General features: G+C 55.6%; 1 protein-coding gene across 1 annotated transcript; it reads right to left on the bottom strand.

Moving 5' to 3' along the window:
• Positions 1–544: 544 nt before the first annotated feature.
• On the bottom strand, positions 545–27,733 carry MNT (MAX network transcriptional repressor). Its single transcript, XM_062615642.1, has 6 exons — positions 27,570–27,733; positions 20,981–21,560; positions 18,837–18,878; positions 18,010–18,121; positions 3,510–3,702; positions 545–1,998 (listed from the first exon to the last, which is right to left on the bottom strand). Exons 1-6 carry the CDS (start codon positions 27,640–27,642, stop codon positions 1,283–1,285), a joined length of 1,716 nt encoding a protein of 571 aa, XP_062471626.1. The 5' UTR covers positions 27,643–27,733; the 3' UTR covers positions 545–1,282.

The following is a 27,733-nucleotide window of genomic DNA, read 5'->3' as shown; positions in this document are numbered from 1 at the left end:
CTGACCTAACCACCGGACGGGATGGAGAGGGTCCCTTGGGATGAGGAGCTCTTTGGTGCATGTCTCACTGTAAGACACGAGTTACACACGCTGATCTCCTGGAGGACACCATTAACCTCTCGCACTGCGGAGATAACCACATCCACATTTATTCCTTTCTAATCCACTGACTCCCAGCTAAACCATGGTCAGTTGAGGAACAAACCAGCAACAAAATTAATCCATGCAGCAAGTCTGCTTAATGTCTGCTGGTTCCGTCCCAGGCTCCACTCTATCAGGCCACATTCACATGCTCAAGTTGCCAGCACAAAGTATCTGCCTCTGCAGTACAAGAATGAACCCAAGAACCTGGAAGCTTGGCACTGGTGGGAGGAATCCCAAATGGGAAGTGCCACACAAAGAGATCTGCAAAGCCAGTTATTGCAGCAGCAAAACCAAACCCCCCAAACCATGCAAACAAAGCATCGCCAACCATCAGCACACCAAAACCATGCTCGCTGTGACACGGCTGTGCAAGTCAGTTATAAAACCGCCACGAGGGAAGTCCGGTTGTGCATTCTTTTTCCTTTTATTAGACAGGACAGAGAATTTCCTTAAAATGCCATAACAAGTCACAGTGATTGTAGATGGTTTCTGAAATGTACGATATTGATGGGAAATACCTTTGACACGGTTTGTGTTGGGGTTCCTTTGTCACTGCAGATGTACCCTGGTCCACCAAACCACCTATCTTAAGGTTTCCTATGCAGAGAGCACACTCTGTCTCCTTCCTCCAGAAATGAACTTTGTCTAATAATCCTGCAAAATAATCAACCTTACAAAAGGCCTTCTTCAAATGTTATATTTATATATATATGTATATACATATATATACACACACATACACACATATATATAAATATAGACTTCTATGGTTGGTTTTTTTTCCCATTCTAAGCAACGTCTCAATAAAGAGATCAGCGATTTTTTATTCTACAAAGAAGCAACACATGGAAGGGGGAAATGAGAAGTCCGAAGAACATCATATCCATACCCACTGATTACACATAAAAGGAAAAAAAATCACCAGAACGACTGTCTCTGAAGTCTCCTCAATCACCAGAATTCAAGTGCAGAGGGGCCCGTCCCTGGCTCCCAGGCGGCCCCGGGGACTGTGCAGCCCGGCCCGGCCCCCCCCGCCCCGGGCGCCTCTGCACCTCCCTCCCGTGGGGCTGGACCTGGTTGGAATGTATGGAGTTTAGGAAAGGTTCCCAACAAAGACCTCGCGGCCGGGCGGTCCCCTCTAGGCCAGCTTCAGCGTGCTCACGGGGAACGAGGGCATGGTCACCATAGTCACCGGGTTTAGGACCGTCTGCCCCACTAACTGCGGGTGATGGACAACCTGCGTTCCTACAGCGGGCTTGGCCATCACCGCCTGCTGGCCAAGACTCGTGGTTCCATTCACTTGCTGGTGCGAGATCGTGTGAGCAATGTGGCTCACGACGGGCTGGCTGACGGCCACGGGCTGAGGGTAGATGGGCAGCTGCTGGCCGAGGTGGGCCATGTGGTTGATGGTGGCTGGGTGCACAGTGATGTGGCCGATAGGCTGAGCAGCAGTGGTGAGTTGCACGGGGCTGGATGTGGAAGGTGCAATGTGAGCAATGTGCTTGGTCTGTGGACCCTGAATCACGTGGTTGACAGTCTGGATGACCGAAGCGTGGGTCGTGGCCGTGTGGGCTATAACAGTCGATTGCACTGTCGAAGCCGCCACGATGTGAGTCTGTGCGGGGACGATCGCCTGCGGCTGGACCAGTGCTTGTGTCTGGATGGGAGGCGGAGGGTGGGCTGGGGTCTGTTTCTGCTGGATGGGCAGGTGCTGCGGCAGGACCGCCGGGTGGTGGGAAGCAGCGTTTGTGGGGACGGCTTTCAGCAGCTCCGGGTGCTGCCGCTGGGTTACTTTTGGTAATGAGTTCACTGGCCTGTCATCTTCCATGTCCTCATCCATGTTGTCTTCGCCCTCTGCAAAAAACGAAAGGAAGAGACTCCCGTAACAAAGAGAGCAGAGCATGGACTGGACTGAGCAGCCTCCCTGACCGGCAGCAGGAGGAGTCGCTGAGCTACAGGCAGGCAGAACGCATGGCACAGCACAGCAGGCTCCACCAAGCCCCAGTGGGGCAGCACACTCCTCTCCTCCCTGCTTCTGAGCCAAGGACCTGGAGGTGTGAGCAGCTCAAAGCCCCAGCTAGAAAGGGGTGCTCACAACAGGCTGAAATCCCGCTCGGCAGCAAGGGAAGCAACGCAAGCAGAAGCAGATGGAGAGCAGCCAGGCTGAACTCTGTCTGTGCTGAGCAGGAACATGAAATCCTTCCCTGTCCAGTTGTTCCACCAATCAGTACCACCCATTCCACTCCCAGAGTGGGAAGGGAACAGCCATGGAGAAACATGGCAGCAAGTTCCTCGTGTGGTTCTGGGAAGTGGACTCTTGCCCAGTCCAGGAACTAAGGAAGCAATGCAGGAACATGCTGACCCTGCAGAGATCAGAAGACGAGCAGAGCACCCTGCACCGCCTGCTCTAAAGCCATGCAGTAGAGACTGAAAATCTCAGAAGATACAGAAGCAGCAGGAGAACAGGGAAGACGCTTCCCTTTTTCCAGCTCTGTGGTTACTGGTAGCTCAGTGATCATTTTCAGCAGTGGTGGATGGCTGACACGCCTATTGACTCCTGCCCTCAACTTCCCATCAGCCTACACTTGGAATCTACAAGTGTGTTCAAAGGTGATGAGCCCAATACAAGCCTGAATGAACCAGAAAACGGAGGTTTTCCCTTCCTGGAACCTGCTGTATGTCTGCCTGCAGTACCAAGAGCAAATGCTGTCACGACTTGAGGGAGCTCCTGCGAGTGGATATGGATTGCTACAGCCTCCTCATCTCCAGCAAGCAAAGCACTGCACATCCACGACCGTCTGTTCTTCCTGCTGCAGATCACCGGTATGGAGGGAAGCATGCACTCTCCTAGCTCACACTGTACTGGGAATGGCACGTCACATATTCCATCATTTCATCTTCCCTGTGAATCCTTTCCACACAACGTGAGGGTTCATTAAGTCGCTCAAACGCTCTGGTGATCCTTCCTGTACCAACTCCTTCTTCTCTACGTGGCTGAACACCCTCCCACATCCATGCACAAATACATCAGGATGCTCACACACCACCCGGTTCTAAAAGCAGGGCTGCAGAGCTGCACAACAGGAAAACTGGGTTTTGAAAGCAGAGACCTCCACGTGAGGGACCAGCAGATCAAATGCACAAACCTGCACTCTGTGTCTCCCTATGCTGACGCAGCTTTTCAGTCTGCCTTGCAGAGGCAGCAGTTGTTATCAGACCAACAGCAATCATTACAAAACACTTGAAAACATATTACTCTATCTGAACGCAAAGAAACCTTGATGGTGCTAAATGAAGACCCCCACCACCACTACACAGCCGTGTCTGTGATGGGCGGTGATGATCAGGAGAAATCTTATGGGTACCTGATGCAGTCGAGGTAGATGCCTGGTCATCCTCCGGCTGAACCGTCTGCCGGATAATCCTGTCGATCTCCAGGATGTCCATCCACTGGCTCAGCTCGTTCTTCAGCTCCGCCAGGCGCTGCTGGGTAGCGATCTTCTCTCTCGCCAGCCGCTCCATCTCATGTTCATACTCCTTTTCCTTCCTCTTTAAAGTCTAAAGACAGAGGGAAGAAAATTAAACCTAAGGAGCACAAAGACAAGCGTCATCTGCGCTAACCAGGTCACTCCCATGTCCACAGCTCCTCTTTTTATCAGTTATGCTGCTGTAAAAGGTACAGCTACACCTTTCAAACTCAGGCAGAAAGGGGAAGCGAAAGGACAAGAGTTGGCCACAGAAACCTAAGGAGTCGCTTTGGCCAACAGCTTCCTGCCTTCTGAAGGAAAACCAATGAACCTCCAAACCAGAAACGCTGACCCCCATTGTGCGAGTCCCTTCAACCCCACGGGTAAGTGTAGAGCCCAGAAGCCCTCAGGGAAAGCTGTAACGTTTGCTCCCTGAAAGCATTTGCCACTCTGAAGAGAGAAAATGAAACCTTCTACCTGCATTCTTCCCCTCTGCTCTGACCTCCCCAACAAAACTGAAGAGCTAAGAGCCGAGAGCACTGAATTATGACTATGACTCATCTCAGATATATCATAAGAGGTGGAAGGCAAACACTTCCCAGCACTGCGCTTCCACCCTGCCAGCTTCCCACACTGAACACAGGACACTGATGGCACTTGTGCACAAACACAAGAGCGAGCCTCTCTAAGCACACAACCAAATGACTCACTGATGCAGAGCACTCATGGACCACGAGGGGACTGTCCAAGGTCCCAGGTAATTGCTGGAGGTGCAGCAACATAAACCAGGCCTCCTCTGTTCTGTGTCAGTCCAAGGCAGTTCTTCGCTGCACTTCAGCATCAGTTTAGAGTTAACAGGGCCCGTACTCAGCTCCCAGCATCAGCCTCGCTTCACCTGCCTCATGAAATACTTGAAGAGCATCAGGGCTCATCACGGTCTGGTGGGAAGGGGCAAAGGGAGGGAAATGGGTGCAGCTCCCTCTGAATGCCAGGCAAGAGGCCATGGCACCACTGACAGTCAGCCACCGGAGAGTGGGGCTATAGAGCTTTTACTACATACATCTATTTCCAAGCATCCCTAAGGAAAGAAAGCATTTACACAGAGCAGACTGACTGCTGGCCCACGGCTTGAGAGGTGGAAAATACCCCACATCTTTGCAAGAGGACAGAAACCCCCTGCAGAAAAGGGGGGGGATGGAGGGGAAAAGCGAAGGCGATGATGGAGCTCCTATGCTAAGGTTTAAATATGTGAGAAGATAACTTGTCTGAACGGCCTCCCCCTCACCGTGCCATCAGGAACACAGCAGGCAGGAGAAACCCCGAGCCCAGAACTGCTGCTCTGCAGCACTTCTCTGCAGGCACGCTCCAGTGCAGTCACTCACAGGGCACGGTACCGCAAGGACAGAGCAGCAGCACGGCCTCCCGGGATTAGCAAGCAAGAAGTGCAGGAGGCTCAGCACCTTCCCGGCCCAGCACAGGCAGGTCAAGCAGGTCTGGCTTCCTGCCCTGCTGCGAGGAGCTCCCAGCACCAGGGGAGCGCTCAGCTCCGAGGTACGGGCAGGCGCTGGTGCTTGCTCATGAACCTGTAATTGCTGGAGGGGCAGAACCCTCACAGGGCCCAGCAGGGCCAGAGTCGCCCTAAGGATGCTCCCCTGCTCCTGCACAGGCTCTGGGACTCTGCTGCTGGGAAATGCCTTGACAGGTGCCAGCTCCTGCAGCACCCAGCGCAGCCACACGCTGCTCCCGGGCTGGGTGCTCTCCAAGGGCAGCGGCAGCAGCAGCAGCAGATGGGCTGGAGTCTCTGCTGGCACGGGCAGTCCCTCCAAAGCTATTCCAGGACAGAGCAATTCGCAGCAGTAACAATGGATCTCCCAGCTGAGCTGCTCTGCCCCAGTCATGAGCTTGGCTGTGATTCACCAGAGCCTCCCTCCCTCTCCCACAGCTCCCAGCACTGCCCTGCAGGGTGCAGCCCCTTCCCAGGCTCTGCATGGTCTGGCTGCATGCCCTGCACTGGACGAGCATAGGCACAGGAACAGACCCTGTGCAGGAACCTGCTGCGAGGAACAGGAGCAGGGACCCTGCTGCTTTTGAACCTCTTCACACCAGTAGGCAGGATGGAAGAGGGTGGGTTCCTGTCTCCCCATGTCCCCTCTGTCCAGCACCACCAGCAGCCCCTGGCATACAGGATCTCTGGCATCTGCCCATCACCAGCCATTTTCTGCAGGTCACCCTGCCCACACCGGGTGCCAGGCTGTCCCATCAGCCAGTAGAAAGTCCACAGTCATGGCCAAACCTTAGTCACTCTGACTTTGCTCACCTGCCTACTCACAGAGAACACCCTCAGAAGGATGAAAACTTGAGAGATTTCAAAGTTTACCTGACTTAAAGCTGTCTGAATGTGGATCGATTACAAACACCACTGCAGGGGAGCTTCCTCCTGACTCACGTTATGTCATGGGCTTACTGAGGACAAGGACCTGTGCTCCCACAGCCTACACCAACCCCACGGAGCCAGCACTCCTCCCTGCTGCACCCAGCATCGCTGCCAGGCAGTGCCTGTTTAACCAGGGAAGCAGCACATGGGCAGCATCACACCTGCAGCTGCCTGCTGCAAACCCCTCCTCTTAACCTGGTTCCGGACACACCGACCCCGGGTCCCGAACACGCCGACCCCGGGTCCCGGACACACCGACCCCGGGTCCCGGACACACCGACCCCGGGTCCTCATGGTGGGAAACCCACTAGAGTTACTGGTGTCTCTGTTTCCCCCCTTGCTCAGAGAGCACCGGGAGCTGCAAACCCCTGCAGGAGGCAAGGGGCAGACATCTGGGGTTTGTTCTCTGCTCTGTGCAAGCAGCGAGGCTCTCGCCAGCCAAACCTGGTGAGACTCGATTAGAGCACAACCCCCACGTACCCAGGCAGGCAGCGTGATTCCTGCCAGCTCAACACACACAGCCCCCGAGACTGCTCTTTTCCAAGCAACAAACTTCGGCACAGACCCTGCTCCTTACGTCTGTGCAGCGATGATCGCAGGCCTGCTTTTTTTAGCGTGAAGAAGCTGGCAGCCCCGGTTGCCCGGGCAACTTTTACTCTGCAGGGTGAGGAACTTCAAAACTGGTTTATTTTTCACTTCTATGCACTTAAAAATAGCCCACAAGAGCATCGCTGGAAGCCCTGACGTGGGGAAGCGGATCCACCCCAGGAAGGAATCATGGATTCCCCCATCTTCACGTGAATCCAACCACGACTCCTGACACGTGGGAGGTTTTGCCTGAGTTTGATGCCAAGAGCAAGCCCTTTGCTCGGCAGCACCAAGGGCCTGGGCAGTGAAGTCTCATCATCTGTCATTAAAGCAGCACAGACCACACTAAAATCCATACATGGGTTTGCTTTTGCTCCCTGTATCTGATTGTCCTCCTTTACACATGGCAGCCTCTACCCATGTGGATGATAAAGCAAGACCAGCACAAAAGCAGTGACAGCAAACACCCAACAGCACCACTTCTAACATTTCACTCCTTTGAGCCCATCCTTGTGTGCATCCCGTTTGCCAGACAAACTCCTGTAGTCACTACACAGCAACAGCCATTCATCACTGTGAAGGATTTTCCATTTTATAGCTGGATGTAATTAAACTGCTTATCCTTATGTCAAGATGGAAAATAATGCCCCAATGCTTTCCCTGCACTCGCCTCAAGAATAAAGCCAGCCCCGCAGTCGGCATTAGTGAGGTTTAAAAGGTGTTATTAAAAAGCTCCCCATATAAACATTATATATTAGCAACTTAAGAACACACTTTCGATGATGAGCTTTTCCCAAAGCACATTTCAGCCCTTGTGTTCTATTCCATGGCATTCACTGATTAAAAACTCCTCATCAATGAGCAATCACAAAAGTGATTTGAAGCTCTGAGCCAGACTCCATAACTCTTTGCTATTGGGACTGCAACCGCTGCAGCAAGTAGGAGTTACTGGGCCAGGGCAGGTCCCTGAGCACAGTCCCACCTCCAGCATCTCCATGGGATTCCGCATGGACCTGACCCAGGCTTCCCACTGCCATATGGAGTTCTGGTGCCCCTACGTAATGGGAAAAAAAGCTAAAACCTAAGAAAAGGATCTTCTTTCATGGACTCCCACGGTGCAACAGATCTGCAGCACGAGCAGCCCACCAGCCCATCGCCACAAATGCTGCACCAGAAACACGAGCCAATGAAGTGAGGAACCCACAGTCCCCAAACAGCCCACAGCCCCAGACTGCTGGCAGATACCACACTCCCCTGGAGTACTTTGGGGGGTTCATTATTGTATCAATCTGGGAGTTTTCTACTGTGAATCGTGCTGCATTTTCTATGAGGTTCTTCAGCAGCTTGTTTTAAAGCCCAGCATCCATCTCAACCCAACCTGCGGCCATGAAGGGGAGCCCATGAAATCACAGAACCCCAAAGCTGGTTCCCCTCATAGCATCAGGCTCTGCATGCCAGCGAGTGTGCCAGGAGAGGTAAGAGCACGTACAGGAGCCTGCAGGAAAGGGACCTGCTCCTGCACCCTGGACCTGCTGCACCCAAGCTCCTGCTGATGCCAACGGCATCACTCAGTGGAAAGCAGCACTGGGCAGGACCAGTGGAGGTAGCAGTGGTACCCTCCTCCTGCCTGTGTGCAGCCCCAGCTGGTTGCCATGGGAACCAAAGCCATGGTTTCCATGGCAACTGCTTCATTCAGCAGGCTGCTGGAGCCGCAATCCTGCAGTGGTCCCGGCACCACTGATGGGAAGATGCAGGTCGTGGCACAGCAGCACCACAGCCGAAAGCACCCGCGCAGCTACACCCGGACAGACCGCACCACAGCAGGGTCTCCACGTGCTTCCCTGAGAGGGGGACAGCACGAGGGATGTAATGAGCACAACAGGCTCGACCCAAACAGCACCAAGTGCTCAGCCCTGGGGAACCGCAGGATGGGGTCCTGCAGGGACCAGCTCCCAGCAGACAGCTTGGGAGCTGAGGGCACGAGGAGCACAAGGCCTCCAGGTTACTGCTGCTGGTGCACCGGTGTCGGGTCTCAAAGTGAACCTTTTACAGGAGCACCAAAACCAAAATAAAACGTGCAAGGTCAAACAGAGACCACCCCATGCTCCCCAGAGGCCTCACCACCAGCATCCTGCAGCACAGGGATCCCATCCCGGGCACCGCTGCCTCCCTGTGGATCCTTCCAAGGAACCCCTGGTGCAGGCTGACCCATGGACACAGACCCCATGGACACTGCCAGCAGCCTCATGACCCGGCTCTTCCCAGTGCCAAACCCTGCGCAAGGAAGGCAGCCAAAGGGCAGTGCTGTGCTCCGGGAGGCGGCTGCACCCTCACATGCACAAGCACAGTGACTTCAGGAAACAAGCAAGTCACTGCTGCAGGGGCTGCACCGGCTCTTCTGCAGGTACAGAAGTGAGCTGAGGGGGAGCGGTCATCACCAGGTCTGCGCACCCACCACTTGCAAGGGAAGGGATGAGTATCCAGATAGAAATACTTCACAGAACAGGAAGGAGCAGAGAAATCCTGGGGAAATGAGCACATGACATGCTCTGCTATTCACATTCGTTATCTGCACATCGTTAGCACTTAAGGATCCTGGTAAAGAGACACCGGCCATAGTATCTGGAACGCAACTACAGCTGACACACAGCTGATTGCACTGGCCTTGCAGACCCAGGAGGAGCCAGCGTCCTGAAGCACCGCTCTCTGGACAAAGTACAAGCAGTTACTAGGGCAGAGGGCAGGGAGAATCCGGATCAGGAAGACAAAGAATAAATTCAGGAAAGAAAAAGGAAAGGCAGCAAACGACTGGAACATGCAGAACACAAACACAAAGCAGGGAAAGGCAAAGCCATGCCCAGGGAAACGCCAAACCGCGCTGGCTTCTCCCAGCAGATCTGGTTCCTGTGGCACTCTCACGGTTAAGAGGAATTCAGTGTTAAAAAGATGTTACTTGCAGTGACTAAGTGCTAAGTTGGTACCACAGCCCTGGCAGGGGATGGTGGCCCCAGCATAAGCTCTCATGAACCACCCCCCCGGCAGATGATGACCACCATGGCGGGGGCCGAGGTGCTGGTGATACAGAGGATGCCAGCCTCCCACACCACCCCTCTTCCCCGCACCTCCATCCCTGTAAGGAGGTCAGTGCCAGTTACTCACATCCCGATGGATCCACCTACGTCCCACAGAGCAGATCTGGGTCACCAGAGGATTTCTCTAACCTACCTCCCCCATTGTTATGGCCACGGTGGCAGTGGGAGGATGTAAAACCCAGTTGTTAGGTACAAATGACTCCAGTACCTGTGCACGGCTCTGAGTCACAGCTGTGCACACGGGTGAAAAGCTCTGCCTCTGTGCTTAAGGGTTTAGGATTGTTGTGGTGCCTGACAGCACTGACTCCCCACTGCTACTCATGAAGGTATCCTAAGGCTGGAGTTACTCTGCCTGGTACAAGCCCCAGCGGGCGGCCTTAGGGTAGCTAAAGCCCCACAGAAATCCCAGACATGAAGGATGGGAAGGTGCCGGGTGCTGGGGACAAGCTCTGACTCACGACACACACTGCTCAGCAAGAGCAGAACACAGCAACCACCAACAGCCCTGTGCACCAACCCCACTGCAGAACGCTTGCAGAATGAGACCCAGCTTCTTTAGAGGCCACTTCCTCTCAGACCTCAGCCTTTGGGGAGCAGAGGCAAAGTCACGCTGCTCCTTCCAGCGCCACAGGAAACGCCACTATCACCCTCGGGGAGCCCGTTCCTGTCCTCAATGAATCCAGGGAATAACCGGGTACCTGCCCAACAGGGGGCACCCAACGTGCACAGGCCAGCGGGTCACAGCCAGCACCTCCCCTTCACACACCATCTCCCCTCTGCACTGCCCCAAGATGACCCAGCAGCCCGGTTACTCGGATCAGGATGTATCCCAGCACCACAGGACCAACAGCCCCCACCTGACACCCTCATTGTCACACTGGGGACTGTGTTTTCTCCTGGGGGTGCTACACTGGCTGACCCTGAACGAACAGCATAACACCAAGAGAGACTGAAGATAACAGTAAGCAGCCCACAGTCAAAGGGACATTCTAACCCTAAACCTGATACAGTATTTTAACTTGTGATGACGTAAAAGGTGAGCAACAAAGAGAAAAGGAGAAGAAACTGGGAAGAAATTAATCCGTTTTCTCCTTCTCTGTTTTCTCTTCGGTTGGTTTGATGCACGTGTTAACACCCTGGGCAGGAGCAGCTTCACTTGCCATCAGGTCACCCACCTTCCATGGCCTGTGTGGGCCCTCCCCACAACGACAGGGAGGAGAGAGACAACAAAAGTCACAGCTAGAGAGAGAGAAGTGTCCAGATAAAGCCATGAGAAGTGCAGGGCAGGCCCAAGGCACCGGCAGGATCAGTCACCACTGATCTCTGATAGCAACAACTGAGACAAGCAGCCTCGTAATAATCACATTCCTATTTCCACTCCCTCCAGAGCACGTTTTATCAGCATTGCTATCACATCAGAGTAATGCCAACACAACAACGGGAGATGAAAGCGACTCCAGCTCCCACTGCTGCACCACAGCACCACCTCATTGACTGCTCTGCAGCTGACGCTGGCCACGGGGATGGGAAGTGTGCAGGGCTGGGCTGGGCTCTGCTGCGCTCGGGCACACACAACACTTACTGCTTCCTTGCAACTACCTGTTTGTCATTGTAATTGTCAATAACTGCGTCACGGCAATTTTAAGGCGGATCAACACGTACCCTGGCTACAGGTAACGAGAGCAGGAGCCCAAACCACGCTGTGACTGGTGCCACAGGCCCGGCCTCCTCCCCGTCAGGCTCCCAAGGGAAGAACAAACTCACAACCCAGCCAACCAACCAGTCACGATGTCTGGGGGGGCTATTTTTATCTGGGGGGTTTGCCTTGTTCTGAAGGAGGGACCTGTGCATCAGTACCCATATAGCAGAGCCCATGCAGTCAGCTGTAATTATCACCACTCGCATCACACCACGTGCACTCCTCTCCAGCAGCAGATGACACCCAGGACAAGCAACAGCACCCAAATACAGCCTAAACCAGCTACCACACAAGCAGCACTTCTGTGCTTGCCCACAGGCTGGTTTGGGTTTTACAACCTTGAGCACTTCTTTAAGCTAGGACTTACATGCCTGATAGCAGAGATTCCCTAGCAATTACAGAATTGTCACTGCTTACTGCCTTCAAGTGTCCTGAAACCAGGACATTCACCCCTTCCAAATGCTCATGGATGAGTCAGGAGCCAGACACTGTTAAAAACCTCACCAACCCTTTGGCAAAGGTTAAGGAACAGCTTCCACCCGGTGCCCAGGGTTCAAACTCGGGGCACTGGAAACACTCCACTGCATGACACGCTTTGGGGCCACTCCTGCCAATAAAATCCACTCGCTGCTCTGTGGATGGAGCCTCCCTCGGGGCACAGGGCTGGATCCCAGGCGCCTGCACTGCCCTGGAGCCTGCAGTGGTTTGTGCCAGCTCCAGTACAAACCCTCCGGTTCAAGGATGGGAATCCCACGTTTTTCCACCCAAAGATGTGCAAGTCATCCGAAGGGAAAACGGTGTCAGTGTCCTGCAGGCTCAGCACAGTGCCGAGATACACGCTGGAAGCTTTTCAAACACACCTGCATTGGGAACGGGCTGGCTCGGATCAGCTCGCTCAGTGCCAGGGGATGGGAAGCTCCCTGAGCATCCCCAGCTTCTCACATTGAGCCCCATCTCCCGTACTGATGCAGCCCGGTGCCATAGCTCTGAAGCTAAAACCAGTTCCCCAGTGACTCTATTAAGGGCAGGAACTAGAGCCTCCACCTGCTGTGCTCCCACTGACTCCAGAGGAAGATAAACCCTACATCCAAACTCTCACTTGTCCCGCATTTTTAAGCGGCTTCCAACCTGCTTTACTTTACAAAATGCTATGTTGTTAAAGGCCTTATTTCTCATCCCCGTCTGAAACGTAGATGACACCACGTTGCATGACCACAGCCTATTGCTGCTGGAAGCCTTTAACATTGGCATAGAAATTCAGGCTAATTAGACAAGATGGAATCAATTGATCAGGTCAGGTAAACAGCACGAAGCAGCTCTGCCTGGCACGAGAGTGCTCTTCACGTGAGGACTGATGGACCCAGTTCTCATTGGGAAGTTTTAGAGAAGACAAGTACATTCACCTCGTAGCTGGCACAGAATGAAACCCAGCAGTCACAGCTGCACTTTCCAAGGTGGGGAACTTGACTGGACTCAGCATCACAGCCTGGCTTATGCATCTGGATCAATAAGGCTGTCACTGCAGTGCCTGAATGTCAACAAGTTCTATTCTTTATACAAATGGCAGCATCAGATGTGTGGGTTTGTCTGTGGTACAGCACCTCCCTACACCAGAAACCACTGGGTCTGTAGAGCTCTCCTTCACCTGAGGAACACCTAAACCCTGACCTAAGCATTCCTGTGGGACTCCAAAACCCCACTGGTCTCATCACAAACCTCTGACTTCAATCTAAAGCAGTGGCACACCACACAGGAAAACCACTGTTTTCCAGTGGCCACTGACTGGCCAGCAGGCAGCTGAGGCCACAGGACACTGTGTGAAGCCAGCTCAGCCAGGCAAAACCCACCCTTGTCACCAGGTGAGGGCATGAGGGAGGTGCCCCTCCAAATGAACAGCACAGTGATTTACTTGGGAATCGAGAGATGCCTCCAGGAGGGGTTTTGAGCATGAACCTTTTTAGCTCCTGAGAAAGGCACCAGAGCACAGCAGCTGTGGGAGATGGAGACTGCTTTACTTTGACTACGCATTCACAGTCATCCACCAAAGTCTCTTTCTTAGAGCAAATACTCCTCTGCAGGACCAAGGCCCAACATTCATCACCACAGCATCCCCCCCAGTACTTTAGCAGTACCCCAGCAGCACGTGCCACAGCTCAGATCACAGCAGTGCCCTGCTCTGCAGTCCTCAAAGCATTTACTCTTTGCCTTGTGCACGCACTGGGAAGCTCAGTTTTATCAAGTATTTGGCAAACACGTTATTATTCAGTCAGCATTTATCTAATATTTTGTAAGCACGTTACTATTTAGTCAGCATCTGAGCCTGTTCTGGTGGGAAGCTGGCAAACAGGCAGGGTTGTGAGAGCTGGAACCCGCAGCTGGGCTCACACACAGCCTCTCATCCTGGCTGTCCCCTTGTCACCTGGTGAGCAAATCACCTGGACACCATCATACACCGAATGTGCAGTAGAAAATAACTCCTGAAATGGGAGGTGCTCAGGTACCCCAGTGACACAGTTTGAATGTCACAGAATCCCAGACTGGTTTGGGTTGGAAGGGACCTTAAAGCTCCTCCAGCTCCAACCCCTGCCATAGGCAGGGACACCTTCCACTAGAGCAGCTTGCTCCAAGCCCCTGTGTCCAACCTGGCCTTGAACACTGCCAGGGATGGGGCAGCCACAGCTTCTCTGGGCACCCTGTGCCAGCGCCTCAGCACCCTCACAGGGAAGAGCTTCTGCCTAAGAGCTCAGCTCAGTCTCCCCTCTGGCAGGTTAAAGCCATTCCCCTTGGCCTGTCCCTACAGGCCCTTGTCCCAAGCCCCTCTCCAGGTTTCCTGCAGCCCCTTCAGGCACTGGAGCTGCTCTAAGGTCTCCCCTTCAGGAGCCTTCTCTTCTCCAGGCTGACCCAGCCCAGCTCTCCCAGCCTGGCTCCAGAGCAGAGCTGCTCCAGCCCTTGCAGCAGCTCCATGGCCTGAACACAGAGAACAGTCTGGCTTCAGGGCTTCAATTCCCTTCCAAATCAGATGATTGCAACATTTCCTAAACGGCAAAGGAATCCTTCAAAAAGACTCGAATCTCAGCACCCGGCTGCACCTTGGAAACTTTCTGGAAGCCTCCAGTGTTGTGGCTCCTGCTCTGCAGGGAGGAAGGCGAAGGGTGAGGTAGCCACATAACCAATGTGCTTCGTCACAGCTCCAGAGCCCACCCCAGCTCCCGCTGAATCACCCTCTAACAGGATTAGTGACTTCCAGCTGCGTTCAGCCTCATTTCCTTTGTGCAACAGTGTGCTTAATTGCAGAGACTCTCATTTACTGCTGCAGAGCACAGCCCAGCTCCGAGGATAAATTAACATGACAGCTCCATGGGAAGTTCAGAATGTAACTTTTTGACTTATCTGATTTGATGCAGATACAAGTATTTCAACCCAGCCAAGGACACAAACAGCCCGTTTCTAAGAAGCTCCAGCTGGAACAGGGGAACAAGGATGCTGTAGGAAGGGCGGCTGCAGCAATCAGTGCCCTGCCACTCTCCCATGGACACAGAGCATCGGCAGTGCAGCGCTGCAGGCTGGCACACTGCACTGCTCCTCAGCAAGACTCACTGTGTTTGGATTTCGGGTGGGTTTTTCCCCTTTAGTGCAAAACTACTTTGTTGTATTGGGAGTAAGAGGTTTTACTTGTAAATCTCCTTTGTACAATTCTTTTGCTCTTTTCAAGGGAGGGAGGTGAGCACCAAGCCTGTCAGTGAAACTCCAGGCCTGCTGCAGGATTTGCTGCCAAGAAAGCAATGGTTCTATTATTCTTTCTTGCCATCAGACCAACCCTGTGCCCCTGTTTGCAGATGAGGCTGGGACCCACCTCATCCCCCCTTAGCTGGCAAGAGGGGTCCAAGCCCAGTCTGCAGTCTCGCCAATACTCTCCATAACTGCTGGGGATGAGCCAGCATCGCCTGCAGGCAGCTCATCCCATCCCCACACCGATGCACGCTGCCTTTGTTGAGACAGAGCAAAGCTTAATTCAAACTGAATTAAATAATAATAATGCAAAAAAATTAATTCTGACCTCTGAGGAAGCAAATCAGATTTCCAATAATCTGGTTTTTCTCAGACACACAAACGGAGCGCTCAGATTTCCAGCACAGCCGCATCCCGTGATCCCAACACAGACCCACAGCCCGGCGCTGCCAAGGAAAACCCGGCTTTGGGATACTCCCTGTGAACTCCAGCGAGCGGCTGCCAGAGGCACCCTTGCTGCCTGGAGAGGGGAGGAGAAGGCGAGGAGGAGGTTACACAAGCGCCCGCAGGGCAGCGAGCCAGCCCTGCTGCAGTGCAGGGCAGGCTCAGTGCAGGGCAGGCTCTGCTCACTCACTGCTCGCTCACTGCTCAGCACAATCACACGGCCCCACCAGGCAAGCGCTGGTGTTCACCATGTGCTCGCTGCACACGTGGAAGTGGACGCTGCCATGGGAGTTCCTGTCCAGAGCATGGCCAGGAGGGGCCTGAGGTCACTGTGACCTTCGCTGCCCGGCTGCAGCCTGAGCAACCCTCTGCCAGTGCCAGCCCAGTGATGGAGGGACAGACAGGGGGATGCAGCAGCGCGTGGACCGGCCCCATCCGAGTGCTCCGGGCACCCCTGGGGTGTTGTGGGTGACAGGGAGCACGTCCCAGTGCAGGCACTCCTGGCACAGGAGCTGCACCCACAGCCCATGGCCTCAGGGTGTTGGTCCCTGCCTGCACCCAGCTGGGTCCCAGCCACCAGGGTCCTGCAGCACCCTAAGTGTTCACTGAATGGTTAAATACACTGCAGTTACACCACCCTGAGATCCCCTCCAGCCCCAGACGGTGGGCACACAGAACAACACAGGCACACCAGAGTGGTCAGGTCAAGAGACCTGATCCCAGCCACCTGATTCCTGGAACGGATAAAACAAAGGCAGTATTGAAATGGACCCTGTGAGGCAGAAACTTAAAGGAAACAAAATGCAGTGTTGAACCTGTGAACACCTTCTGCACCATCAGAAAAGCAGTTCATACTTCTTAAAAGGATGTGATGAGAGTTTAATTCCTAGCAATTTACAGGGAAGTTGGTGCATGCACTTGCAGGCAGCACAAAACTGCATCATGTCCAAGCCTCAAAACACTCCAGAACAGACCCGGAGAAGACAGAGAGGAAGAACTGGCCATCTCCTCCGATATCCTCAAAGAGAATCTGTAACTGCCTCCAAAAGCACAGAACAAAACCACTGCCAGCGAGCAGAGCCTGCTCCTGGATAGCCTGCACCTGCATCACCATTCACACAGCATCGGCCACTGCACCAGGAACAGCTCCATCTGTGACATCCCAACTCCAGACTCACCTCCCGACACCAGAGCGGGTCATCCCATCACTCCATCTCCCTCAGTGCTAACGGAAGCTGCTCTGCACAGACACCAGCCTGCCTGCCACCACATGGCACCTCACACCTTTGCTAATGCCCATGTGGCTGCACTACAACCACATCTTCAAAATGACCTCCACGAGCAACACAGGTTTCTCCTTATTTGCTGTCCTCCAGCAGCTGGTACCATCAGAATCTGCCTAATTAGAACTAGGGAGGCACCTGCGAGCACTAACGAGGAGGGCTGAGCTGACCTAAAACTCTGACCCTCCACAGGAACACTGCTGCAGGTAATCAAGATCCAGCACTTGTGAGCCCAGGAATCAAAAGGTATCTGAGAGGAAATGGCAACAAAGCCAGGAAAAAAAGACAACTTTTTTCCCACTTTACAGTGGGAAAGCCCACTGTGAACAGTCCTCAGCGCCCTTTATTCCAGACACAATGTGAGGTCTATGTGTTCTCTTCATTTGCAATATAATTTAGCAACTCTTCCAATTTTGCAGATGAATTTTAATTGCAATGCATGCTACTGATTTCACAACCACAGAGGACAGCTCTGAGAACTTCTTTTGTGCTACCATGAACCACTTTCACAAATACTGAATACCCAAACACTAACACTTACTGCACTCCACTTGCAAGCACCACAGCTGAGGTGCAGCTTTGCTTTCTCCCAGGCTCACTCGTGGTACCCATCCTCCCAGAGCTTTGTGTTACAACCCCAAACTCCAGCCCTTGCCCACCTCCAAGCAGATGACTTGTATCTCCACCTCATCAAACATCTGAGACACTCAAAACCTTCATGGAAACCTGTCTTTCCTAACCAAACAGAAAACCTCCCCGAAACATGTAGATTAAAGTTCTCTTTAGTCCAAAAGGGAGCAGCTGCAGTTTATACAGCCTGGGTGTCCCTCTGTAAGATCATCTGAATTATCTGCTCATTGCACCACCATCACTGATGGGGATGACTTATGGTTAACCTGGAGCTTCCAGGGTAAGGAAACCACATGAAGCAAGTGTTCCTAGAAGGTCTGAATGTTCTGGAAATCTGGAGTTTCCAAGTGACTACCCTCACATGGAAGGAGAAGGAGCAATGGGAACTCTTCTCTCCCCTTTTCACGACAGGAAAAAGCAACTTGGTTTAAGCAAAGTCAGCACCATTCCTGGCTTCAGTGAAGTGCTGCCCAGTGCAGCCACGCGAGCGCACACATACCTGGATGTATCTCAAGGCACTCCTTAGGACACTGAGGTTTGAGGTCTTCTTGTCGTCGACGTTGGGGATGTTGCGCTTTAATGTCTCAAAGCATTCTTTCAAATGGGCCCGTCTAAAGGAAACAGAGGTGTTTTATCAGCTTGGGCAGCACACACCAGGCACCACTTGAGCAGAGGGGCAGAGCTTCACTGGGGCCTTAATCAAGCAAAGCACTCACACATGTGCATAGCAGTCACCTGCCTGCTTACAACAGAGCCAGCTCGGTCCAGCAGGAACACTATGGGGTTCTATGCACGGATTCCAGTCCTGGCTGTGTCAGGAAATCACTGTGCAGTCTTACATGAACTGTCTCACCTCCCTGTGCTGCTGTTTCCACTTTCACTGCATTCCTGGTTTAACTATCCAGACTTACAACAGTTTTGGCTCAGGAAGTGGTCTTTATTCTGCATTCACACCGTGCACAGCCCCCTGATCCTGGCTATTTTATTGCTTCAAATCAAGTGAAGTTACACTGCTATGCACATAGGGATTTACTCTGCAGGGTTATTGCAATGCAGCACAGAGTGCAGTAGAACACAGGGGGAAGCAAGAGATGCTGAGCTGAGCTGTCAGGAAGCAAAGCAATTCCAGGAGCTCCAGGGAAAGTCACTGGGAATGCTGTTCAGGTTGTTTGTTACAAACAAGCAAACAAACCCCACCGAAGCCAAACAAGCAAACAAACCCCCACCAAAACCAAACAAGCACTGAAAGACTGCAGGCCAAGCCAAGAGGGATGAAGGGGTAAGAGGGAATGACAGCAACCCCCCAGCCCCTGGCTTTCTACGCACCTGTTCTTCTCCAATTTATTATGTACTTCCCTGGTCCCAACCCTGTAACCCAAACAGAACAAAGATAAACTCAGTGTCAGTTCAAAACTGCAGCCATCCAACCTGTTCTTCCAGCAGCGTGTCTGGGACATACAGGTCAATGTCAAAGAGCACTCGAGGTGTTCAGGTATCCCTGCTGCATCCACACTTCCACCTCTGCTTCACGAAGATACAATCCAGACTTCGCATGAGATGGGGCACACATTATGCACACACTGCACACAGGATACAAAGAGGCACAACGTGTGCCAGGGACAGCTTCTGGGTTTGGGTTGTGACCTGTCCCCACCCTCCAAACCAGGAATACTTTTAGGAAAAGCCAAATGAATCCACGTTACCCCAGTTCTCCAGCTACAGCGGTGATAAAGTACATTAACAGACACGTGGAGGCTTCAAGTACCTTCCATACACTATGGGAAGCAATTGCTTGCCTTTGGCTGAAGATACCCAGCCATGGAGCGTGTTAATGTTTCATAAATATTTAAACCAAGTATTTGACAGCCTTTTCCCATGAAACCTTCCCCAGCCGAAGGAGACTTCTTTCCTAATGGAGCAGCTCTGGGCAGACAGCGCACGCCCCATGGGCTATCCCATCCAGAGGCACTTCAGGAATCCTCCACACTGCTCAGCTTTTCCCGGTGTGCCTGTGCCAAGAGCTCTGGCAATCCCACAGGGTACCATGCCTGGATTGCAGCATGGACACAGCGATGCTGCCCTGGCTCCCAGCTTCCCGGAGCACAAGAGCAGTTTGCTGGAGCAGCCGCAGCCATCCCAGAGCCACCAGGAACCCCCCTGCACCCCTCAAACCCACACAAGCCCCCCAGGGGCATCTTCACTTGACTGAAGCACAGAGGCACCGATCCTTCCTGCAGCTGAGCGGTTTACAGACAAGCTGCAAAGATCACAATCCATCTTTGAGGAATCACACTGGCATCTTACAAAGGCCATTAGCTTTACACATTCTTACCTACTTCTATGCATTTTGGGATCTCTACACCCCAAAGGATACCATGAACCCTTTTTTTGTCCACTACATCCTACACCTCCTCCTGCTCCCACAGGATGATACTGAAACTGCCTCCTTGCATGGAGAATGCCCACGGAGAAGGTCAGTACCATCTGACAGCCCTGTGCTCCTCTCACAGCTGGGTTACAGTGGCTCCGCACTGCAGTTCACAGCAAACACTGTAAGAACCAGACCTGAGGAAAAGCAAGTGAATTGCCACGTCCTGGACCAGCATCCCATTGTAAACCCCACTGCAGTCACCCCCAGCTGCAGGCAGCTGGGAACAGTCAGAGGTGTAGACATGGATGGGAGGAAAGACAGAGCAGACCCAGGTCATTGCTGCCGCTGCAGGAAGGAAGGCTGAGGGGCCAAGGGAAACAGGTAGGAGCTGGCTGCAGAGAGGGAAGGATCTGCTCTGCAGGCCACAAGCAGTAACACCAGGCTGTGCATCCGGATACAGTGATCTGGAAACGACCGCCTGAGAAGACAGAGCCTGCACCAGCCCAAGTCCCTAAGAACAAGTCGGACAAACACAAACCTGGAGCCACATCAGTCACAAGTCCTGTCCGAGGGCGAGGACAGATCAAAGCGCCTTCAGTCCCTTCCGGCTGCAGGAGCTCTCAACAAGCAGGAGGCCCTTAGCACCTACAGCACTAAGAAACTGAGACAGCAGCTACGGTCACCTCTGTCCTGGGGAATGAAACCTCCCAGATCACATCCCTGTTTGCAGGAAGGTGCCTGCCAGCAGCGCTGTTGCATGACTTCCCTTGCAGAGATCTGCCAGACACAACAGCAGATGCCATCTGAGATCAGAGCAGTGCTGGGACTTGGGAACACACTTGTCCTAACACAGGTCTGGCCTGGAAAACTAAGTCCTTGGACAGAGTTCTACAGTGTGTGCTAGGGCAGGGAAAATACACACAGAGCTAAGGAACGCGCTATCAGAAACCAAAGATGCACCCAAATTCCACGCATCCTGGCGCTCCTGATCCAACAACTCTGCAGCAGAAGCAGAGCAGCTTCTGCTCCAGGCCCGCACCGCTCTCGGTGCCGTTTGCCTGCTCCCTCTCAGAAGCCGCCATGCACAGGACGCACTCACCCGCCAGGTCTCTTCTTCTGCTCGTTTGGTTTCGTGTCTTCCGCCGGAGCCAGCTTCAGCATGCCGAGCGGCGCGGGCGCTGCCGGGTGCTGCAGGGCCGCCTGCGGCTGGGGCTGGATGGGCGGCTGCTGCACCACATGGTGCTGCGAGATGGCCAGGACGGGCGCTGCGTAATGCTGGAGCTGCTTCGGGCTGCCCGACGGGGGGGGCGCGGCGGCCCCGTCCGCAAGGAGCGGCCCCGGCGGCCGCTGGAGCACGGGCGCGACCGGCGGCGCCTCCTGGCTGAGGCCGGGCGCGCTCACCAGGGGCTGGTGGCGCTGGGCGAGCGGCGGGGACAGCGCGGTCTGAGCCTGCTGGGGGGGGCCGGTGACAACGGGGATGGGAATGACCGAAATGGGGGCTGCCAGCGGCGGGGGCGGCGGCGGCGGGGCCGGGGCCGGGGGGGAGATGGGCACCAGCAGCTCGCTGCGGGGCTCCTCGGGGGACACGGCGCTGTTGGCCCGCGGCGCGCTCCCCTTCCCGGCCTTCTTCTGCTCCTGCTCCCTCTCCAGGCGGAGCTTCTCGTGCTGCTCATTCTCCTCTGCAAGAGACACCGACAGTGGTTAATGGCCCTTCCCCATCCAAGGCCTTAAACCAGGCTGCTGACAGCGGCACACGGAGCCCGCAGCAGCACCCGTGCCCCTGGAGACCCATCCCATGTCCCAGCCGTGCTGCACCTTCCACTCGCTGCCCCTTCCCTCCAGCATGGGCTCTTTAAATACAACCCACGTGCTGCTCCCGCATTCACCCTTGAGGCCAAGCTGCCAGGGGATGCTGGCTCCTCCGTGTCTGCAGCAACCCCAGCATCACCGGGGACAAGGCACCACTGACCACGTGGAGAGAAACGCCCGATCCAGTCACTTCCCTCTCCCGAGGTGCAGCACTGCGAGGCCTCTGCCAAGGGCACGCATTTCTGAGCTGAACGAGGGTAATGGACCTTGGAGAGCCACGGCAGGACCTGACCGGGGGCCTGTGCCTGCTCTTACACAAGCCCACAGGCATGGGCTCAGCACCCCGAGTGATGGCTGCTTCGGCAACACCTCCCCAAAGCCCTCCCTGCTTGCGCCTGTATGCAAAGGCATCCCTGTGCTGCAGCGGGTCACAGCCAACCACCCACCCGTGGCAGGCTCCCGGGGATAAAACACCCTGCATTTCATGCAGCAAGTGTAAATCTCTGCCCAGGGGACACTGCACCGACACAAACCCATCGGAGCGCTCCTTTCTGCTGCAGGTTTTGCTCGTGCCCTTGAACTTGGCTTTGATGTGCATACGTTCCTGTGTGTTTTCAGAACACCAGACAAAGTAAATGAAATCTGTGTGGCCTGACTAGGAAAATAAACCCCCTTCAAGGCGACGCAGGACCGCAGCTCCCATCGGGTGAACATGGCACAAATGACATCTATTTATACAAGCCCTGCAGCGCCAGTGGCCCCATATCTCGGCAGCTCGCAGGCTCCAACAAGCACCCCAGACCCGCTGTCCGGGCCCCACAGATCCTGTTGCCCACAGCCCCCAAGGGCTGCAACAAAGACTGGTGCTGCAGCGGCACGCCTGGAGCTGTGACCTCCTCACAGCAGTGTACGAGTACGCAGAAACTAAACCCTTGCTCATGGAAACAGGGATCAGAGAAACGCTGTGCGTGGCCTGCTGATCGGTGTGACACGGTGGCCAGGACCAGGCAATACACAGGAAGCTCCAAGAAACACCCCAGAAGAGCCTGTCCACCAGAGCAGTTTGGGCTTGACCGCACAGCACCCCTGCCCCAGACCCACGGGTAGGGGGTTTCACAGGATCCCAGGCTGGTTTGGGTTGAAGGAACCTTAAAGCTCCTCCAGTTCCAGCCCCTGCCACGGGCGGCTCTGGCTGATGGCAGAGCCTGGGAGATTCCCGGGAGCGATTCCCACTGCCGGGAAGCCGGCGGGAGGAGGAGGAGGTGATGTGCAGGCTGCTCATCAGCAGTATTTATGTACATGTCTCTGGCTGCTGACTCGGTGCCAGCCAGGCCCCCAGGGCTGTGCATCAGAAGTCCCCTTCAGCCAGAGTTCAGCCCAAGCATTACTTGGTTGTAGCCAAAGCCTGGCACCGGTGAGCCACTGTTCCCTGCATCTGACCCGTGCAGAGGGGAAAGGGGACCCTGCTATGGCCCCTCCTGCAGGGAGAGGACTGAAGGGTATCTAAGCCGTCCCTTCCTAACTCGCACACCCCTCAGGGCAGAAACGCTTCCACTGAGCTATCAAGATCTCTATCTCCTGCTCACTTTGTACCCAGGCCTTGCCAACAAACTAAAGCCAAGCTTTAGGAAAGCCCCCTACAGCTCTTTGGGTTTCCATATGAGGTAAGCTCACCCTTCACTGACACCCATACAAACAATGAAAGGTGCTCAGACACACGTGGCTCATCCTTTCACACAGGATGCACTCAGTGCAGGAGCTGCTGCAAGCCCCGTAAGTAGGAAGCACACAAGGCTCCGGGCATTTCTTAGGTTACCAGGGCCAGCTGAAGCAGCAGGTACCCACCAAAATGACGTGCCATTCTCACCCCTTCTTCACACTGCCACCCAAGGGTCTGCGGACTGAGCAAACCACGGGAGAGAACCAGCCCTTGGGGCTCTGAGCCACAACCAAGGGGACAAGGAATCCCCTCCTGCCCAAGCCAGGCTGCCTGCCAAAGGGACCTCAGTGTCACCATGCAGGACAGGAGGACAACAGCAACGCCAGCAGCAACAGCACGGAGCAGCGAATCTCGTCACAGGAGGACACAGAACAGGGTCAGTGCTCCTCACCAGGGACTGGGGCTATTTTAGGGCCTGATGGCCCAGGAATACACCGTGCCAGGCACCCTTAACTGAGTTACCTCATAACCTACAGGCTTTAAGTGCATCTCCTCCCTCTTGCGTGCTCTGGCAATGCCAGCATCGGTGACAGCCAAGGCAAAGCCACACGTGCTCCGGGGCCAGGGCACGTCCCAGGCCTCCCGCCCCACTGGTGCTGCAGGAGCACTGCACCGGGAGCACTGCAGTGCCCTTTTCACGCTCCTGGTTTCAGCAGGGACACTCAGAACTCAGACCTCACCACGGGTATGTGCCTCTGTGGAACCCAGCATCGCGCCTCTGCCATGCTTAAAGGTCCCTCCCCAGCACAGAGAGAGAACACGACAGGGATGCCCCATCCCTGGCAGTGTTCAAGGCCAGGTTGGACACAGGGGCTTGGAGCAAGCTGCTCTAGTGGAAGGTGTCCCTGGCCGTGGCAGGGGTTGGACCTGGATGAGCTTTAAGGTCCCTTCCAACCCAAACCATGCTGATTCCATCAACTGTTGGGCACTGGCTGTTAGTTCTGTGGAGCAATTTTCTGCACAGACTCAAGTGTTTCTCTGGATCCCTGAATGCTCTGGAACCCCCACTGCACACCCTGAGCCACCACAGGCCTGGGAAGAGGGCCCTGAATTCCCCTCCCAGTGGCTCTGCAGCAGCATCACCTGCAGGAGTCCCTCTTGGTTCTAACGTGCTGGGCACAGAAGGAGCCTCCAGATACTCCCCATGCCCATGGCTGGCCTGGCTGCAGCCAGGGAGGGGACTGCCCCGCTGGCAGGAAGGGCAGGCTGGAGCCTGGGGTTAGGTTCTGTTTCTGCAGGCCCTGACTCTGCAGGGAAGAACCCGGAACGGGAAGATAAGAGCCGTCAGCAGCACTGGAGAGCAGCAGAGCTGGAGCCAGGCAAGCCCTGAGTCATAACAGGGCTGCTGACACACGGGGCTGCGCCAGCAAACAGCCCCCGGCAGTGCCCAGAACAAGCTGCAGGACTGAGAGCCCCTGAAGCGTGACCCCTTCTCTGAGCCCCTCTGAACCCTGGTTGACAGCAGCACAGTACAAGCCCAACTTCCCTCTCCCACCTCTGCTGAAGGCGCTTTGTGTGGTGTTCACCCCTTTGCAGCCCCAAGACACAGCGCTTGATTCCTGGATCCCCTGAGGAGAACAAAGAGCTGCTGCTGCACCTTCAAACCTGGCTTGGGCAGGGGTTTTCACCGGCTGCTCAAGGGAATGAATGGAAATGTGCAGTTACCCTTCCCAGTCCTACCTCCTCACTTGGAAAGGAGGTGAGAATCTGCCCATTAAAGCACAAGACACAGGCACACAGGAGAAGCTTCCCTGGATCACCCAAACTGGCTGCACCAGGGCAGTTATCCCTGAATGCACACAGGCATCCTCTCCATCACAGGGCACGGCTCTTCCCAAAGTCAGCATCTAACTCAAGAGCTGGCCTGTGGTACCAGCCCACTGCCAGAACACGGATGCTGGGTATGAGCTGGCCCTCTTCCTCCTCCTCCTCACCCACCAGCACTGCAGGCAAGGGAAACCTTCCTGCTCACCACACACCCTGTTGTCAATCCTGTATCATTAAGATGTGCCAAACTGGCAGGTAGAGGAGATGGGGAACACAGGCCTGTGCTTACTGCGTGCTCACCACCCTTTCTGGCAATGTTCACAACCGTGAAAGGCTGCGAAGGAAATGGAACAGCACCAAGCAAAGCAGAGAGCAAAGCTGAGCGGGGCCTATGGGAAAACCCTGAGAAAACAAATACGAGTTACTTGTGATTATAACTAAATCTGTTTCCTGAGACATGAAGCATTCCTGGATTAACCTAAACCCAAGGAAAACGGCCACCCCCTAATTCAAGTCAAATGTCTCTGGAGTGCAAGCAACAGACAGCAAAAGGACCTCGGTTGTGGGTTTGTGTGTGTGTAAATGCGCAGGGGAGCCACGTGCTTACACGGAAAGGGTCAGCACAGGAGCATTATGAAGCACGGAAGCACAAAGTGGATGGGACAGGGGTGCTTCAAAATCCTGACTCCCAGAACCATCAGAAACACTGGAGTACGAGGCCAACCTGGGCAATGTCTATGGGGTGTCCATTCCTTCTGCATCCCACAGGTTAACAGAATGAGGAATGTGCAACATCAACAGTCCCCTCGCTACCCCAATCTGCTGGGTTTATCCCACACGCATCAATGAGATCCAAGCAGCATTATGACTAATACCAGCACTTACATGACACTTGCCACGGTGTAGGAGAACTGAGTGTGTCACAGTTCAGACCACGAGCCAGCCCCTGAGGTTTCACATCTCTCTACACACACCTACATGAACCCATCTTACACATTCACAGGAACCTGCTTCCAAGTCACACAAGCCCAGCACAAAGCATGCAGCAAAGCCAAGGCTACTCACAAGATCCAACCGGGGTGTGCAAGGAGCACACAAGCAAAAGAGCCTCCAAACCCATAAACAGCAGGATTTCACCCCAGCCACACAGGTGAACCCAAACAGCATCACAGCACCTCACCAGAGCAGCAAACAGCCCTCAGGAGCTGAAGGCACAGGAGAAGAGCTGCTCTGGTTATAAATTAAGAAGAGCAAAGCCTCCAGGGGTTAATTTTCCATTGGAGGAAGGGGCTGAGGGAGCAGGAAAAGGCACTGCACAGCCGGTGGGAAAAGAAAGGCATCAGGCACAGCGCGGGAATGGGATGTTCTGTGACACCGTGACAGTCTGGAAGTGCCTGGACAGGGTGCGTGCTCCTGGGTGAACACTGCAGGACCTGACCCCGAAGCCGAGCACTGCATCACCTGCAGAGCTGCGGGACGCAGCATGTGCTGCGGGAGGGACACCCCCACCCCTGCCCGCGCCATGGGCCTCCCGCGGTGCCGCGGGGCCCCCGTGGGCACAGGCCAGGTGCTGGGGAAGGTGTCGATCCCGCAGCGCTGCCGCCGCCGTGGCAGGGGCAGGGCCGGGAGGAGCCCTGAGGTCCCTCCCAACCGGGCCCATTCCACGTCGGATCCGCGGTTTCGCTCTCCCGGCTCCTGCCCACGCCCCAGTCGCGGGCACCCCCCTCCGCCGGGGGTCACCCAACGCGGCGGCCCCGGCATCCCCGCCCTCCCCCGCTGCTCCCGCCCACAGCAGCTCCGGGCTGCGGGATCCCCGCCGGGCCCCGCCGCAACCGGCCCCGGGGAGCGGCGCGCGCGGCCCCGCGGTGCGGGATCCCCCCCGCGCGCGCCCTGACTCATCACAGCCCCCCCCCCCCCCCCCCAGAGCCCCGCGCCAGCGGCGGGGCCGGGCGCGGGGAAGGGAGGGGCGGGGCGGGCCCGCGCGCACGTGGTGGCGGGCGGCGCCTGGCGCGTCACGGCCCCGCCCCCGCCCCGCCGGTGGCGCGGGGACACGCAGCGCGCGGCGGTGGCGCGCCCGCGGGAGGGGCGGTGGCTGCCGGAGCCCCCCGGCGCGGACACGGCCCCCCCCCACCTCAGCGGGCCCCGCGCTCGCCCCGAGCACGCAGCGGGGCGGTGCCGCGCTCCCCCCGCCCCGGCACCCCCCCCCCCACCGCACTGTCACCTCCCCGCCCGCCGCGGGCTTCCCCCGCCGCCCCCGGCGCAGCGCCTGGCACCGGCAGCGCCCCCCCGCCACCCCCCCCCCATCTACCGGCGCGGACCGGCCGGCGCCGCCCTCGTCCCCGTCCCCGCAGCGCCCCGGCCGGGCGCGGGCTGTCAAGCGGCGGCCCCTTACCACGTGCGGTCTGCTGCTGCTGCGCCTGCCACTCCAGGAACCGCGCCGCCTCCAGCAGCGTCTCGATGCTCATGGCGCGGGCCCCGGCGCCGCCGCCGCCGCTCCCCGGTGCGCGGGCCCGGCCGCAGGCGCCGCGCCGCCCCGCGGCTCCCCCGACGGCCGCA

Source organism: Pezoporus occidentalis, unplaced genomic scaffold (assembly GCF_034315485.1).
Source record: "Pezoporus occidentalis ecotype Australia unplaced genomic scaffold, CSIRO_AGI_Poc_V1 ctg183, whole genome shotgun sequence".
In the NCBI taxonomy this organism is placed as follows: domain Eukaryota; kingdom Metazoa; phylum Chordata; class Aves; order Psittaciformes; family Psittacidae; genus Pezoporus; species Pezoporus occidentalis.
This window is presented reverse-complemented; position numbering and strand designations above follow the sequence as displayed.

Excerpts from the sequence above, each read along its gene's own strand:
- MNT (XM_062615642.1), bottom strand. The coding sequence starts at position 27,642 with ATGAGCATCGAGACGCTGCTGGAGGCGGCGCGGTTCCTGGAGTGGCAG. Across the intron at positions 18,122-18,836 it reads AATAAATTGGAGAAGAACAG|ACGGGCCCATTTGAAAGAAT; the intron begins GTGCGTAGAAAG and ends TGTTTCCTTTAG. Across the intron at positions 1,999-3,509 it reads ATCTACCTCGACTGCATCAG|AGGGCGAAGACAACATGGAT; the intron begins GTACCCATAAGA and ends CGTTTTTTGCAG.